Source organism: Amaranthus tricolor, chromosome 3 (genome assembly GCF_026212465.1).
Source record: "Amaranthus tricolor cultivar Red isolate AtriRed21 chromosome 3, ASM2621246v1, whole genome shotgun sequence".
NCBI classification, from domain to species: Eukaryota; Viridiplantae; Streptophyta; class Magnoliopsida; order Caryophyllales; family Amaranthaceae; genus Amaranthus; species Amaranthus tricolor.
The window spans coordinates 29147869-29166623 of record NC_080049.1 but is presented as its reverse complement, the minus strand read 5'-3'; the positions used below and the strand labels follow the sequence as shown (position 1 = coordinate 29166623).

The window sequence follows — 18755 nt, the reverse complement described above, 5'->3', positions numbered from 1 at the left end:
AAATGGCAATAAAATTTAAAAGTACAAGTTTTTTTATTGCAAAAATCATAATCAATCATCCTTTAATCTTTGCGAAACTGTATTAGGCAATAAATTACAAACCATGCAAAATCTCTACTAACAAGTATTTTTCTACTAAATTTTATTACTTTTGCCTTTTCATCTACCTATATCTTTAATGATAAATAAATTTACATATATCTTTTTAAAAATAAGGTTATCTTTATATATATTCTTAAAAAAATTTAAGGTGAGGGTGCATGGACAAATCAAACTAGAATTATTCAAGGGGCCACAATTCATAATAATTCTTTACAACTATTTTTATAAAAGAGGAAATTCAAAAATGGTAATTAACCCGATACCCTTATAAATCTTATTTGTCAATCTAATTTTCTTATCATCTCTAACATCTTGTTATAATTTTTCCCCATTCGGCATTATGAGATCCAAATTGTAAAAGGGGTAGCATACATTAAATTGACTTAACTCTTGACATATGAAGTTTAAATCAGTGACAACAACAATAACGAAATCCTAAACAGTGGAAGGATACTTTATCATGCAACTATGCAAGTATATGAGTTTTTAATTAATATTTTTGGAAATTTCACGTGATAGTATTGAATTTTCATAAAATGTCAGTGATGACACTTCTGTAAGATCCTTTTACATGATAACATTCAGTTTATGCCTTATCTAACTGCCATAGCATTTTCTGTTAAATTCTTATCAATTTTCGTTAAATTCATCATTTTGACGTTTCTACCCTTATTCAGTGTTAGTTATTGTCTTTATAATTTTCCCTAAGCCTATTACAAGTATAAAATGCCTTTTGAGAAAGCTTGGTGAGACTGAGAGATATGCTTTTGCTGTAAAGAGCCCAACAATTAGGCATTCCTTTCAATAGTAAAACAAATGTAAGTTTCAGAAACAGAAAATACAAGCAAAAGGTCTAACCTTTTTTCTTAATGATACCCAAAATACACAAGAATTTTCTTGATAAACTGAAAGAATACCAGTTCCAGTTGAGAGAAGTACAACTTTATCCAAACAATCACTGACTACTACATTGGTTTTAGTTGATGCATCCGAGGACGACAGCCTGAAATGCAAAGACTTTGACGAAGAAGACAATAACGGTCACTTATATTGAGCGTCTCATTGACGCTGCATACGACAAACAAGCAAACCAAGTATAGTAAACGCCTAAAACACAACAAATAACAAGTTACATAAATACATTTCATTTAATTCCTCCGACTTGGTGAATATTTCATTACTGCCCAGGAGCTGCTTCATCTTTTGAGGCTTCCTTGATCTCATCAACATCATCCTGTTACGCTCAAGAAAAACTGGGGTAAGAAAATTGTCGAAAATCCCTTCAAAATCATGTTATTTCTTCATACAAGTACGAGAGAGTACCGTATTGTCAGAGGTCCATAATGTCAAGTTGTCACGGAGGAGCTGCATAATCAAGGTGCTATCTTTGTAGGATTCCTCACCGAGAGTGTCCAGCTCTGAAATGGCTTCATCAAAAGCCTATTGTGCAATATTTGGTCATTAAAAAAAATGAATTCGAAAAAACGCTTGGTCAAATAGCAAGCTTGTGAGTTGTGAGGAAGGGAAGTTATAATTCTAGTGAAATTCCGGGATATTCACATTGTATACACCATACAAGAAATAACAAACAAACAATAAAGGGAATAAGTGCTACTGCTCATGGCCAACTGCATAGGGTAGGATCTGACACATCAAACGACTCTGTGTCCGTAATGATACGTAAGGCGGCCACATGTGTCAAGTCCGTCTGGGTAATACAGAATTGGACAGGGCATCCTATAACGAAAGTCATCTAATAACCATTGATATAAATCGTTTATCAACTAAAATGGAAACTAAGAAAAAGGACTTCAAAATTGACTATGATGGAATAAGAGCTGGTCACCAATTATGGGAGAAAAGAAGATGAAAAAGTAACTAGATTTTAATAGGCATAAAAACCAGACCAGGAACAAACAACAGTCTACATTTGGAAATATCAAAAGGAAAGCATTACAAAAAAAATTGCATGCCCTCTACCAATCCATCCATTGCAAAAGCTATCACTGTTATATTGATGATTATCACCAACAACATCCTATTTAACCACTTAACCTATCAAAGTTAAGACGTGTTGCACAAAGCATCTCAGCAAAATGGAATATCATTGGAGATGCAGACGAATTTCTAGGTAGGTTAAATGCGCAGGAAGAAGATGACAAACAGATACCTTGTACAGAACACTGGTACAGAGAGCACAAGCTAGGTACATCGGGGGAAAACGTGACAAGTGATGTAGGATCACCTACATCTAGTTCTGCTGAGCTAGCCAAGATCAATATAATGATGCATCAAATGGAAGACGCTCAAATTCAAGGTCCAAAACTGAAATCCTTTAATTTCGTAGTCATAAACTAAGTCTTCTTTTTTTTGGGTCGTTTTATTATTTAAGTCGTTTATTTCATTTCGAGTATTTGGGTCTTTTGTTTTCTTCGAGATGATTAAAGCCAGGTTTAGGATCAAGCTTAATCATTTCTCATGCTTAGTTAGTCGAGTTGTACTTTTCTTTTATTTGAGTTTAGTATTTAATTTTGCTCATGGGTCGAATATTACGCGATTGAAACGCAAGCAAGCAGCTGAAAATATCAAGCAAATAAACCAAGGAAATATGAAGAATATAAATATGAAGGTTCAGCAAGTGGAAGATTAAAAAAATATTTAGCAAAATCAAGTTGTTTGAGACAGCAAATAAACCAAGGACATATGAAGATATTTGCAAATCATACAAGAAATCAAGCTAAAGCAATTGTGTCCCAAAATCTGAATTCAACCGTTGGAAAAGTCGGCCACAAAAAAAATCTGATTTTGGTTCATTATTACATGAAGATTTTTTCTACAAAAAACAAATCAGCCTAGAATATAGCCTATGAAAGATTGAAAGTCCACTACAAAATAGCCTAATTATTTCCATAGAAGATTGAAAGATGTGCTTTGCAAGTGGATTTCCCTAGCCGTTAAGAAACAAGCAGCATTCTGAATTTTACTTTGCTAATTTTTTATTTTATATATTTATTTTTTATTTTTGTTGGGCTGATTTCCTTTTAGTATAAATAGGCTTGTAGTTCATGTAATCAAGGCATTCAACTTGCATAATAAAAAACACAACCCTTTGAGCAATTTTCCTTGTTCTTATTTGCAATTTACTTTAACTTGGATTAGTTTAAGTAATTTGAAGTTCCTATGCTTTTCATTCTTTTGGCTAAAGTTTGAATGTGTTCTTAGGAGCCCTTAGATTTGTTTCGTGGTGTATCTGTATCGAAGCAACCTTTGGCAAGCCATTTTCAGTTTGAAAAATCAACACATACATTTCATTTTTCCCTTGTTATAAAACCACAAAAATCACAAAAACAAATTCATTAAACGAAAACAGCAAACTACGTGTGCTTATAGCTTGGTTTTGTTTTGAGGCATACCAATCTATATCATCTTGGTATCAGAGCCAAGGCTACGCTCCGAGCCTTAATTTCGTTCATTCACAAAGCATAACACCATGTCTCAAAGTGGTGAAGGAAAAACAAGTGATTTGAGCAGAATTGTTGAAGAGCAAAATGCCACCATTAAATACCTACAAACCCAACTTAAAGAGTATCTAGACCTAAAACGCACCTTAAGGGAAGGTGGGGATTATGAGTCTGAAAGTCCTAAAGTTAGTAGGCAAACAAGCCGTGAAGATGATCTTAGAGTCGACATTCCAGAATTTGAAGGAAGATTAGATGGAGATGAGTTCCTTGAATGGGTAAGAACCGTTGAAAGAGTATTTGATTACAAGAATACGGATGAAGAAAAGATAGGTAAAGATAGTAGCATTAAAATTGCGCAAATATGCTTCTACTTGGTGGGCTAGCAAATGTGCAAAACGAGAAAGAGAAGGGAAAGACAAGATTAGATCATGGGAAAAGATGAAGAAGCAAATGAAGGAAAAGTTTCTGCCTTCATACTACATGCAAGAGAATTTCACCAAACTTCAACATCTACAACAAGATGGCAGGAGTGTAGAAGAGTATGGTCGAGAGTTCGAGACAATGATAATGAGGTGCGACCTTAAGGAGGATGATCATCAAACTTTGGTAAGATTTTTAAATGGTTTAGATTCAAAAATCAGAAACATTGTTGAATTACAACCTTATGCTTGCCATGATGATTTAATTAACCTTGCACATAAAGTGGATAAACAACAAAGAACTAAAATGAAGGAAACCTCACGTTTCACTTCAGCAAGAACGACCAATTTCAATTCCTACCAAAAGAACACTTCCCATTCCTATTCTAAAGCCCATTCACAAGATTCAAAAGCTTTGCAAAACAATAACTCAAAGCAGCCCCTAAGCATGCCCAATACACCCAAACCAAACACCAATTCATTCACACCTAGGAGATGTTTTAAGTGTCAAGGCCTAGGACATATTTCCTCCGAATGCCCAAACCGAAAAATGGTGAACTTGGTTGAGTTTGAAGATTATCAAGAAGAAAACGTGGAGGATTTCGTTGACAATGAAGAACTTGATGAGGAAATGATATATCCGGATGAAGGAGAACTACTGGTCATGCGGAGAGCTCTCAGTGGGGTCAAAGCCAAAGATCCAAACCAACAAAGGGAAGCAATATTCCACACAAAATGTACGGTTAAAGGTAAGATCTGTTCGCTTATCATTGATGGAGGAAGTTGCACTAATGTCGCTTCAAAGACTATGGTGGACAAGCTTAATCTCACCACCACTCCACACCCCGAGCCATACATGATTCAATGGTTGAATCAAAACAAAGGTATTCCTGTAAACTCTCAAGTTTTACTATCGTTTTCAATAGGCAATAGTTATAAGGAGAGTCTTTTATGTGATGTTATACCTATGGATGCATGTCATGTTTTATTAGGAAGACCTTGGCAATATGATAGAAAAGTTATACATGATGGCTTTAAAAATACACATACTTTTGTTTTAAATAAGAAAAAGATCACGTTAGTTCCATATGCACCTGGCCATTATTCTAAATTACAAGCAACTTTAACAAATTTTCATTCTTTGATTCCTATACTTAAAAGTGAACAACATGAATTTGTGGAACGAAAAGAATTGTTATTGCTAAATGATGAAACCGAATCTGTTTTGCATGATCACCCTTTGCTTGTGCCTTTACTTGATGAATTTGCGCATGTTTTTCCTATTGAGATACCTAATGGACTTCCACCAAAAAGGGACATACAACATAAGATTGATTTCATTCCCGGTTCCACATTACCTAACAAACCAGCCTATAGAACTAATCCTAAAGAGACCGAAGAAATTAGGAGACAAGTTGATGAATTGTTAGCTAAAGGATTGATTAGAGAGTCCATAAGTCCTTGTGCCGTCCCTACCTTACTTGTGCCTAAGAAAAATGGAGAAATGAGGATGTGTGTGGACAGTAGAGCCATTAATAGAATCACCATCAAGTATAGATTTCCCATACCTAGACTTAATGATTTGTTAGATGATCTATATGGTTCTAAAGTTTTCTCTAAGATTGACCTTAGGAGTGGATATCACCAAGTTAGAATCCATGAGGGGGATGAGTGGAAAACCGCATTTAAGACTAAGGAAGGACTTTATGAATGGTTAGTTATGCCCTTTGGTTTATCTAATGCACCTTCTACCTTTATGAGACTTATGAACCAAACCCTGAAGCCTTTCTTAGGTCACTTTGTAGTGGTTTATTTTGATGATATTTTGGTGTATAGTCAAAGTGAAGATGAACATGTTGATCATTTACGTCAAGTGTTTAGTGTGCTAGCTAAGGAGAAGTTATATGGTAACTTGGAGAAATGTCAATTCTTTTCGGAGTCAGTTAAGTTTCTTGGGTTTATTGTGTCAATTGAGGGGATAAAAGCGGATGAAAAGAAAGTTGAAGCTATTAGAGACTGGCCTGTTCCTACCACCATTCACCAAGTTAGATCATTTCATGGTTTAGCTTCTTTTTATAGGAGGTTTGTCCCAAACTTTAGTTCAATCATGGCCCCTATCACCGAACTCACAAAACATAAGACCATAGAATGGAATTCCAAAGCACAAGCAGCCTTTGACACCATCAAAGACAAACTTACCACCGCACCTGTTCTAGCTTTGCCTAATTTTGAGGATATCTTTGAAGTAGAATGTGACACATCTGGGGTAGGTATTGGAGGTGTTCTTACTCAAAACAACAAACCCCTTGCTTACTTTAGTGAAAAACTCAATGATGCTAAAAGGAAGTATTCTACTTATGATAAAGAGTTTTATGCTATTATTAGATGTTTAGAACATTGGAGACATTATTTGATTGCAAAAGAATTTGTGTTACATTCTGACCATGAGGCCTTAAAATTCATTCAAAGCCAACACAAACTTCAATCTAGACATGCTAAGTGGGTCGAGTTCCTACAAACCTTTCATTTCACCATTAAACACAAAGCGGGTAAATTAAACACCGGAGCTGATGCTTTATCTAGGAGATACTTGCTTTTGAGTACTTTGAATACTAAGGTTGTTGGGATGGAATTGTTAAAAGAATGTTATATTGATGATGTTGATTTTGGAGAAATATTTGAAAAATGTCATAACAAACCTCAAGGACTTTTTTACCTCTTTCAAGGATATCTCTTTCGAGGTAATCAATTATGTGTGCCCAGACATAGTGTTAGGGAGACCTTAATTAAGGAATATCATGAGGGAGGACTTGGAGGACATTTTGGGGAAGAAAAGACCATAGCTCTAGTGAGTGAGACCTTCTTTTGGCCGAAACTTGCTAAAGATGTCATTCATATTATTAAGAGGTGTGTGCAATGCCTAAAAGCCAAAGCCCACAAAACGTCTCAAGGTCTTTACCAACCTCTTCCTACACCACAAAATCCATGGGAAGATGTGAGCTTAGACTTCATAACCGGACTTCCTAGAACCTCTAACAATAAGGATTCCATTATGGTTGTTGTTGATAGGTTCTCTAAGATGGCCCACTTCATTGCTTGTCATACTACACATGATGCCGTTAACATTGCTAATCTTTACTTTAAGGAAATAGTAAGACTACATGGGATAGCAAGAAGTATGGTAAGTGATAGAGATTCAAAGTTTCTTAGTCATTTTTGGCTTACTTTGTGGAAAAAGATGGGAACCAAGCTTAACTTTAGTAATTCTAGCCACCCCCAGACTGATGGACAAACCGAAGTGACCAATAGGACCTTAGGAACCTTGTTGCGTGCCCTCATTACTAAGAATCCTAAACAATGGGAACAATTGCTACCACATGCTGAATTTGCTTATAATCGAGTTCCTAGCAAGACAACCGGGTTTTCTCCTTTCTTTATAGTTTATGGCCTTAATCCTTTAACCCCTATAGATCTTACGCCTTTTCCTACACCTTTGAAGTTTAGTCATGATGCCGAGTCTAGAGCTAATGAGATCCAAAAGTTCCATAAACAAGTTGTGGAAAAGATTGAGAAAATGAATAATAAGGTTAAAGAAAAAGTGGACCAAAAGAGAAAAGAAGTGATTTTTAAAGAAGGCGACTTAGTATGGATTTACTTGAGAAAGGATAGGTTTCCCACACAAAGGAAATCAAAGTTAAGTGCTAGAATTGATGGACCGTTCGAAATTTTGGAAAAAGTAAATGACAATGCTTACAAACTAGAGCTACCTAGTAGCTATGGTGTGTCTTCTACTTTCAATGTTGCAGATTTGATTACATTTTATGAGGAGGACATGTTACCAAGCTTGAGGTCAAGCTTTTCCAAAGAAGGGGAGGATGATGTAGGATCACCTACATCTAGTTCTGCTGAGCTAGCCAAGATCAATATAATGATGCATCAAATGGAAGACGCTCAAATTCAAGGTCCAAAACTGAAATCCTTTAATTTCGTAGTCATAAACTAAGTCTTCTTTTTTTTGGGTCGTTTTATTATTTAAGTCGTTTATTTCATTTCGAGTATTTGGGTCTTTTGTTTTCTTCGAGATGATTAAAGCCAGGTTTAGGATCAAGCTTAATCATTTCTCATGCTTAGTTAGTCGAGTTGTACTTTTCTTTTATTTGAGTTTAGTATTTAATTTTGCTCATGGGTCGAATATTATGCGATTGAAACGCAAGCAAGCAGCTGAAAATATCAAGCAAATAAACCAAGGAAATATGAAGAATATAAATATGAAGGTTCAGCAAGTGGAAGATTAAAAAAATATTTAGCAAAATCAAGTTGTTTGAGACAGCAAATAAACCAAGGACATATGAAGATATTTGCAAATCATACAAGAAATCAAGCTAAAGCAATTGTGTCCCAAAATCTGAATTCAACCGTTGGAAAAGTCAGCCACAAAAAAAATCTGATTTTGGTTCATTATTACATGAAGATTTTTTCTACAAAAAACAAATCAGCCTAGAATATAGCCTATGAAAGATTGAAAGATAATAGCTGTCCACTACAAAATAGCCTAATTATTTCCATAGAAGATTGAAAGATGTGCTTTGCAAGTGGATTTCCCTAGCCGTTAAGAAACAAGCAGCATTCTGAATTTTACTTTGCTAATTTTTTATTTTATATATTTATTTTTTATTTTTGTTGGGCTGATTTCCTTTTAGTATAAATAGGCTTGTAGTTCATGTAATCAAGGCATTCAGCTTGCATAATAAAAAACACAACCCTTTGAGCAATTTTCCTTGTTCTTATTTGCAATTTACTTTAACTTGGATTAGTTTAAGTAATTTGAAGTTCCTATGCTTTTCATTCTTTTGGCTAAAGTTTGAATGTGTTCTTAGGAGCCCTTAGATTTGTTTCGTGGTGTATCTGTATCGAAGCAACCTTTGGCAAGCCATTTTCAGTTTGAAAAATCAACACATACATTTCATTTTTCCCTTGTTATAAAACCACAAAAATCACAAAATCAAATTCATTAAACGAAAACAGCAAACTACGTGTGCTTATAGCTTGGTTTTGTTTTGAGGCATACCAATCTATATCAACAAGGAATACAACGATTTGATTCATTTAAAATTAATCCCTGGTGGAGCTCTCTGGTTCCTCAAAAGGTTGCAATAACGGATCCTATGCAAGCTTTGAGTCTTTGACTATAAAGAGACTTCACAAAAAGCCATTATTTCATGTTAAGTTATTACTTCAAAAAAATGCGGAAGAATTTCTAGGTAGTTTGTTCATGAATTACAATTGTTCACGGTATTGAAAGACAACAAAAGATTTAACAATAATTGCTAAAAAAAATCAGCAACTCAATTGGGCACAAAGTTACTCTTATCAAGATTTTTGAAACCCTATATATGAATACTGAGAAGCATCACGGTCTTAATATTTTTAAGGTAGCTCATCATAAAAAGATTACAAGAAGTGTCATATAATTGTTCAGGTAGTTATGGACATTTCACAAGTTAGCTATTTCCCTTAAAAGGTATTCCAAATTTCCCCCTTTTTCATACGCTTCAAACTGCATAGACAAGATTGAAAATTTCTCTTCACATTTATCATGGAGTCATTTAGTATTCTTTTTTATTAATAAAATAATTTAGTTCGACACCACCGCAGCAATTCAATGCTAATTTGTTGATGATGCGTCCAAGGACGACTTGGTATCAGCGTAAGCATTATGATCAACATTCCATTACCCTAGTGCTATGCTATTAAGTGGCTCCCACCAAGGAGTTTGGGTGTCGGATACTCGGATGTACTAACCTTACTATTGTGGGTGATCACATTCCTATTGACCCTTAGTCATATAAAGCTCATAAGCAGCTTCACAAAATTAAGAAATTAAAGATGATTTAATGAGCCATTATGATCGGCACACTCGAACAAAAAGGTAATACATCTTGCATCTATTCCATGACATAAGCAAAAACAAAAGAATTAAGCAATGTAAAAAAAAAAAGATTGAGATGTACGAACCTGCTTAGCAAGAGCACAAGCACGGTCTGGGGAATTCAAGATCTCATAGTAGAACACAGAGAAATTAAGAGCAAGCCCCAACCTTATTGGGTGAGTAGGAGGCAATTCAGCAAGCGCAATGTCCTACAAATAACACAAGTAAATATTTTTTCTAATGTGACATAAACCTCTTAGCAGATAACACAATAGCAATTGGCAAATTCATAGACCCACCTGAGCAGATTTATAAGCCAACAAAGTGTGCTCAGCAGCTTCCTTTCTTTCGGCTCCAGCCTTAAATTCAGCCAAGTACCTGTGGTAGTCACCCTTCATCTTCAAATAGAACACCTTCGACTCAGCAGCGGTGGCTGATGGGACAAGATGTGAATCAAGAAGTTTCAATATCCCATCACAAATCTTGCTAAGTTCGGCCTCAATTTTCCCTCGGTACTCCTTAATAATAGCTACATGATCATCATTCCCACGGGTCTCTTCCTTTTGTTCAATGGAAGAGATAATTCTCCAAGAAGCTCTCCTAGCTCCAATCACATTCTTGTAAGCCACAGATAGAAGGTTCCTCTCCTCCACTGTTAACTCCTCAACATCGACTGTCTTTGCAACCTTCTCCATAAACTCTACCATTTCCTCATATCTTTCGGCCTGCTCGGCCAATTTAGCCAGGTAAACATTCTCATCCCGGGATCCTTCTGCTGGTGACATCTTTTCTCACTTCAAAAAGGGTAATACTTGGTTTATAGTACTTTATAACAGAAAGCACCATCATCAAACATAGAATCATCAAATTTAAGAACAACCTATCATCAATTACTCAATACATTTAAGAAAAAACAAACAAACCACTAAAATTCTTGGTCCTCAAAGCATAAATACATAAACCCACAAAGAAAAGGCAATAACTACCACTTCCCAGTATGGATCTAGGAACAGGGAAAGGCTAAGAAAGTATACATACAGCAATTTCACAAAATGTATCAATCTGACAATCTGGCTAAAGCAAAACCCTCAAAGGTCATCAAAGGATACATAAGACCACCAATTAAACAATCATAAAATTAACAAAATTGAAAAACCCATAAACATTTAAATCAGAAATTATCACAAGATCTACATAGACAAGTACAAAATGCACCCTTTAATGATTCCAAAGCATTTGAATAAGTGAAACAAGCAGGTTACTATACTATATGATCCACAAAAACAAAACACCAACAAAAACAATGAGCAAAGTAGTTATAGAGAAGAGGAATTACCAGAAATGGGTTTAGATTTAGAGTCTGCGTGTTTGGCAGGAAGTAGGAAAATGGAACTGAGAGACACAACAGAAAGAAATTGGGAAAGGGAAAATGGGAAATGGGCAAAGCGAGAGCCTCACAAAAACCAGAGGAATCAACGCCTAAATGGTGGGGTGGCTACCACGTCCCTACGTACAGTCAACCCTCTTAGTTGCACGTGCTACATGTGACTTTCCTCTCAAGATGTTGCCATTTTGGCTTGCCCTTTCCTACCTTGCAAAAGTTACAAAATTAATAAAAAAATTAAACTTGACTTGACTCGATTTAAAATAACTCGTATTATATAAAAGGAAAATTAAAATGTAAGATATGTTATTTTCATATAAATTATTGAAATTAATTTGATTCGAAAAGCTCATATGAAATTTGAATATCCTAATTTTATTTGATTGTGTAAATTCAAATATACTTTTAGTATTACTCGATTATTGAATATTTAGATGTTATAAAAGAAAATGTTTGATAAAATGGGTTGTTGGTTGACAAATGCTATTATAAAAAAGTTAGAAATAAAAGTCAATCAATAACCAATAAAAAATTACTTATAGTAGCTTTTTTCATGTGAAATCTTTTGCCTAACAAGTTTTAGTTATGGATTGTTTGACCAAAACAAACCAAATGCCTTTGAAGTGTCAGACAAATGGTTGTTGGTTGTAGGCAATTAGTTATTGGCTTTTTATATTAGCTTATTTGAGCAGCTGAAAGTATTAGTTTTTTTATTGGCTTTTTATATATATATATATATATATATATATATATATATATATATATATATATATATATATATATATATATATATATATATATACCATTTTGAAATGAAGGCATGGGGAATGAGGTGAATGACAATCAAGCCTGAGTATTGTAAGAAAAATATGACATTTGCTTCCACTAATACAAAACCCAACTCTCAATATAACATTCTTATAATAAACATAGGCTATTTTATCAAATCAATCTCAAACCATTTAATATATAAATTGGATACAAATTGGCTATTTTTCAACTTATTTATCTGCTAAAGTCCACTCTACACCTTTGAGCTTCCAGAGAAGCCAACTTACATAAACGAAAAGAAGGAAAACAAAGAGGGGACAGAATATTGCCAATGCATTACTGCAATTGGCATTTTATGAGGAGATCATTTTCATGTATCATTCACACATTTTACAAACAAGGGAAAAAAAACAAAAGGACTGTACCTATACAAATTAATTTAACTTGGAAAAAGATGTAGTTAACTGGGTATTTGTAAATCAAGTGTATTGTGAGTGAGAACTTGTCGACCTCGAGCGCTCCTGTATTGCAAGCGCTGATGAAGCGTTTCCGACATTTGGTTGAAGAAGTCGGAATCCCATCTGTGAATGAGTAGAGGATCTAGGGCATAACATATGTACAAAGATGTAACTGCACCTTCTACTACCACCATCGCCAATCCCACCTGACAATAAGATATGATATACGTTGTCAACGCGTCCTATATTTTCGTCGCGGTAAACTCAAAAACCTTTACAATACGGTCGCAATACAATGATGCAGCTTTGTTTTTGCACTATGGCTATTTAGTATGGGATAAATATATCAGCATCAGTGTCACATGATTTGTAAATGCCTTGATTGGGAATCGAATAAAGCGCAATATGGTCAATTTTAGGCTATTATTGAACCATTTTGAACGAATCGCGAATTTAAAAGGCGAACTAACTAGCGAATTATGTTTCATTGATCAGCATACTGTATCATATAGTCGAAGTGAGATTTGTATCGGATATGCTATGCTAATCGCTAAGCCATACAAAAATACACATGAGCATCAAACTCTTGTTCTATACTTACCAAAACCATCCCCATGAGCATGGAAGTGGAGCCTACCATTAGAACTCTGTCACTTGATCTTAGCCATGTCCAGACTCCAGCACATGTTCCAGTAATGAGCCCTCCCAACACAGTTCCCATCAAAAGGACGGCACCAGAGCAATCGTATGCAACAAGAGCTTCAACCCCAGTCGACTGAAACAATTCCCAGGCATCTCTTGCCGAATGATTGAAGCTTTTGCCAGAGACTGCAATCTGCAAGGGAAAAAGAGAGCAACTGTATTAATAATGCAACAGAAGACCTTCTCCCCGGCACTCCATTTATTCTTAATTCACGGCAATTCTTGGAACAATTGAGTACGAACCATAAGAAGACAAAAGTCATACCTGCACATATGCGTACTTGTTGAAGAATCGAACAAGTGTCTCCACAAGATGAAATACAAAGTCGATACAACAAAGCAAACATTCGTTATTTCCAATCTTTGCACGGACACCCCTTATCTGTTCAGAATCAGCTAGATGATCAAATCATTTAAAAAATAATTTACCCGTGAAATAAAACTTTATAATACCTCCCATCTTAGAGTACGAACTGCTGCTGTAAAGAGTGACCCATAACAAATGCTTCCAAAGGAGGTAGTCACAGCATAACGTAAAGACTTCATCAATGAATCGGGAGGCATAGATGCTGTTTCTTGCCCACCATGGAAGAGAACGAGAAAAACCATCCCAGAGACAATTACATGAACTGTGTTACAAAGAACTGCACCAGTCCAAAATAAGCTTATAGATAGAACCTGGAAAATGGGGCAGAGAAATGTGATTGTACACTCAATGGCTAAAGCATATAATATATTGATAAGTCCCAAATTTATATATCGCATATTAAACACAGCAAACTTGCCCGCTCACCATAAGAAGCCACCATCTGCCACCATCACCAATGCTTGAAGCCACAACACCAGCAGCTCCAAAGGACCATAAAGCCATCCATATAAGCATCACCAGAATGAACGCATATGCTATACACATAACTTTACGAAGGCTCCATGTCATTTTCACCGCTTTCTGCAGCACGAGCATTGAAAAAGGCAATCTACAAAGAGATAATGGCAAAAAGTATATGCATAAATATCCTTTGCAAAGAATTGCTTCTATTTCATAAGTAAACAAAACTCGCTTAAATGTACGAGAAAATTGGTTTACAGTATCTGCATTACTATTTGTAGGCATAAATTTGCTCATAGTCTAAAAATGAAGATTAAGTTTAATTACATTACATAAGAAATAACATGTCAAGCCGCTCAAATTTTGCAACAGAGTAACAAAGGTCAAAGGTATTTTGATATATGAAAATAACCATTTAAGAAAAATACAAGAAAAAAAATGTTCAATATACAAATGCCTCCACAAGATGAAATATAAAGTCAACAACGCAGGATGATGTTCCTTGACAAAAAGCATTAAAATAAGGGGAGTTTGGCATTTACAATACCTGTCTATAACCGAAATGACGTACAAAAACTGTAACATTGCTCCAATTGCAAAAGCAACACCCCAAAAGAACTGCTTTGCCCAAAAACAAAATACACTAATAACAGCTAGATATGTAGTCAGAATGTGTACGGAAACTTTCATCATGTGATTGGCTTGACAACCAAGCAATAATAGCCATGTCCATCCTAGGAATGTACCAACCCCAGCAGCAACGGCATACAACGGCCAATAGTCCTCTGTGAGACCACGATGGTTTTCCAAGAACCCATATGTATACTTATCAAGGTTTAGTCTATCATTTTTCTTAAACCTATTAAGTCCAAGAACAACCAAAAGCAAGCCTAACCCTCCCAAATGTACAATGAAAACAGCCAGCCAAAAAACATCTCTCCAGTGTCTTGATTGCTCAAATGACAAAGAATATGAGCTATTAGCGGTTCTTTGAGCTGGATCAACATCCTATCAAAAGCAAAGCTCGAATAAGATTTCTGAAATGAGAATTGTTGGATATATATTTTGAAAAAACAAAAAATTTTAAACATCAAAATAAATTGAATGCTTGTATCACTTTATGTTAACGAAGTTGGGCGTATCCAGATAAAGCCTTTGCCTAATTGTTGTATTCTATGGTAGTAGGAAGCTAAATAGTTTGTCACTCATCAAGCAAAGATATAGCTAATACAAAATAGATTTTGTCATGTTCACACACATATTCATAAAGATCTGAATACTTACAGAAAATTGAAATAATGACAAACATATAGAGGAAGAACAACAATACATTTATCAATATAGAATAAATTAAATGCTTGAATCGTTACATGTTAAAGAGTTGCAAAAAATCACCAAAAAGCGTGCAATGACACATGATTATGAGAATATAATAGAATCTAATATGTATTACTACATCTTTGCTTAATGAATAACAAATTAATTAGATTCCTACCATCATTGAAAACAACAACAAGGCAAATGCATTAGCATTACACTTCATTTGGTGGTGGAAAGTTGGTTCAAACAAATGGAAATGAAAGAAAATTTTAAAAGAACATTCTCACATTGAGTACACCAACCCCGCATCCTACCCTACTTAAACGTTGGATGCATTAAAGAAATAAGTATGTACAATGATGATAATAGAAGAGCTTTTGCACAAATTCTCTTCCTTTTTTCTACACATAGATCAATAATAAACCAGAGGAAAATGACTTGTTTCTCTCACTTTTTGCTTTGCAACTCACTGTGCATGAAACCAATTAAGTTGTATAAATGCTTCAAGAGATAGTGTCACTTGCTCTAAAGGTAAAAGCTCTCTGTGTCATTCGATGTTGTCACTTTTCGCAACGAGAATATCTTAAATGAGGCTCACTCACAATAATTAATTCAAAAGCCAGATAAGGTTTGGGAATTTTAGGGGCAATGGTTTCTTCTTTTTTCTCTCTAATAAGGTGCCTTTAAATCATAAAAAAATTTAAGACAAGATCTACCTACCAAATAGATTCAAATATAGGAAACATTATCCTTATCAAGCAAAGGTTGAGATGATAACATGTGTTCTTTTAAGTATTGTACTTGTACTTGCAAACTTGTTAACTTATTTTAAAGTATTATACTTGCAAACTTGTACACTATCTATACATGGAAAATCCTAAACCTATCTCACACTATATTCTTATTAATGTGAGATTCTCCCATCCAAACTTCATTTCACTTAAACGAGTGAAAATGAGGTAAGGAGAAAAACCCTAAATAGTGATAATGGGAATGATATATAGTGTATATTTTCATGAAGTATATTATATCATAACAATGGTAGTAAATCTCTCATCTTAAAACACGTTTTTATTCATTATTTTCCCTTACCATCCCAACAACACTTCTCCAAGTGGTAATGGATGAAAACGCATGGAGAAAAAAGATTAAGAGTGATGGAAGTATAATTATGAATCTTGTGATGTGATTTTCCTATCAAAACTACAGTAAATTTTCATTATTATTAACACTTTATAATATCCATAACCAAAAAGGTCGTAAGGCATAAGTGAAACTCCTAATAGTGATGTGATTTTCCTATCAAAACTCCTAATTAGTGAAACTCATGTAGGAGGTACCTCAAATCTCATCCACCTAAATTTCCCTTGTGGCTCTCCATACACCCAAAACAACTTGCCCCAATTTGGAACCCTATCAAAGAGAATGGACAATACAATCAATATATACCTTATACTTAGTTCTATACATAAACAAAATTTTCATCGTCTACAGTTGTTTGGCAATTCCCCTTCTAAAAAGGGAAGAAATTTCAGGGCCTTTCAATAGTATTCCTCTTTCGATCTTGACATTTACAAATCCTAAAACTGAAGTAAAGAAAACCCTAAAATAAGATACTCCTAAACACAAAATAAAAAAATAAAAAAAGAAAACAACATCACTATACAATTCAGAAAATCATCCAAAAGGGGGAAAAATCTTTATAACCCCATTGTAACGCAACAATTTTTACTGCAATCCAAACAACCCCTCTGACTAAACTACAATTTAGTAGGAAAAATATTCTATGAGTGGTAACAATTACCAAATAAAATCTAAAATATCAAAATAAGACAAATACTTGAGTCCAACCATAAAATAAAGTAGCAAAAATAAATGTACAAAAATAAGAAGTACCCAGAAAAAGAAATACTAAAATAAACCTGATCAGCAGGAGAAATGGAGGCAGAGTTGTACGAAGAGGAAGAAGAAAGGCTTGAAGGGTCGTTCATGGCGAAGTAAAAGAAGGGAACAGAGGAGACATTTGCTTTGAATAGGAGTAGATGATCACAAATAAACTGTATTTGTCGACGATATCAGTCTGAGTGGGACACCGGTTGGTCTCCTTTTGAATTATTTCAGTCTTCACTATGGAGAGAGAAAAGGTGAGTTAAGGCTTAAGAGTGGGAAGTTGTTTAAAATTGAGTCGTTAATCGAAATTGAGTATTATTTGACCTAATTAAAAATGATACATATATAAAAATTAGGAAAAATTATCTAAAATAATTTAATATTTTTTTGATGTTTTACAATTGTCTCATTTATTGATTAATCATGAATAATTCAAAATTTAGGGGTATTTGTCTAGAGTAAACCGATAACTGGATGACTTGCTATAGCAAGTTTTATATTTTTTAGAAAAAGATAAATTAAAATAAAATGTCATAAAAAATGTAAAAAAATGTTAAAATTTTCCTCTGGTTTTTTTATTATTTAGAAAATTTTCTATAATTTTTACATTAACACGTTTTTGTTAAATTACCTACTATAGCAGATTATCTAGTTATCCGAGTTCATTCTAGAAAAATATCCCTTAAAGTTGGGATTATTTATGGTTAATCAATATATGAAATTATTGTAAGAAAATCATAGAAAAGTTGATTATTGTAAGTAATTTATCCAAGTAGATTCTTAAGATTATTTGATATATATACAACTAAATTAACTCAACTCTAGATTTCATACTTTAAAGTTTTCCAAACATACACTTCACTTAAAACTTAAAAGTCATCTTTTTATGTTGTTAAAAAGTTATTTTAAAAAGCATATTGACATTTGATTATTAGACCGATCAACAAACCCAAAAATAAAATGTCAGACAAAAAAAAATTTACATGAAAAATTATTTTGGCAGACAAACCCTCGTTAATAGGATCTACTATTGGCTATTACTTTTAAAAATATAGATAGTAAAGTACATTTGTAAATATTAAAAAACTAAAATATTTTAACATTTTTCAAAGTACCTCCATAAATACTTTTTATGCTCTTTTAATTTTGCTACTCATTTTATCTTGTGTGGTTTTAATTTTGCTACAATCTTATTTTTAGTTGTAATATCATATTCCTTTATCTTATTCTCATTTAAAACACCCATTATATGTATTCATCTCATCTATATATTTATTATCCGTTTACAAATTAATAAAACAAATAATTTTACCATTCTAGCAAAATAAAGTGATAACAAAAAATACAAATTAATAAAACGAACAAATTTACCGTGCTATCAAAGAGGTAAGTTTATGTAACACCCCGAGATTTTCTGACGTCATTAATTAATATTTTAATAACTTTTGAGAATTTTATAATTATGTTAAATTAATTTAGAAGTAGTTTTA

At 33.9% G+C, this 18755-nt stretch overlaps 2 protein-coding genes across 3 annotated transcripts; both read right to left on the bottom strand.

Annotated features, from left to right (window-relative positions):
* Positions 1–941: 941 nt before the first annotated feature.
* LOC130807461 (14-3-3-like protein) lies at positions 942–11407 on the bottom strand. Of its 2 annotated transcripts, none has more exons than XM_057672666.1 (5): positions 11248–11407; positions 10211–10705; positions 9998–10120; positions 1426–1542; positions 942–1336 (listed from the first exon to the last, which is right to left on the bottom strand). In XM_057672666.1, the coding sequence occupies exons 2-5, from the start codon at positions 10694–10696 to the stop codon at positions 1280–1282; spliced, it is 783 nt and encodes a 260-aa protein (XP_057528649.1). In that variant the 5' UTR covers positions 10697–10705; positions 11248–11407; the 3' UTR covers positions 942–1279. The 2 variants fall into 2 exon arrangements, with proteins under 2 accessions (XP_057528649.1, XP_057528650.1); XM_057672667.1 differs by having other exon boundaries at positions 10211–10736; positions 11248–11397.
* Positions 11408–12232: 825 nt separating this feature from the next.
* On the bottom strand, positions 12233–17578 carry LOC130807460 (uncharacterized). The gene is made up of 7 exons (XM_057672665.1): positions 17298–17578; positions 14603–15063; positions 14020–14203; positions 13680–13904; positions 13492–13608; positions 13126–13359; positions 12233–12730 (listed from the first exon to the last, which is right to left on the bottom strand). The coding sequence occupies exons 1-7, from the start codon at positions 17364–17366 to the stop codon at positions 12527–12529; spliced, it is 1494 nt and encodes a 497-aa protein (XP_057528648.1). The 5' UTR covers positions 17367–17578; the 3' UTR covers positions 12233–12526.
* Positions 17579–18755: the final 1177 nt, after the last annotated feature.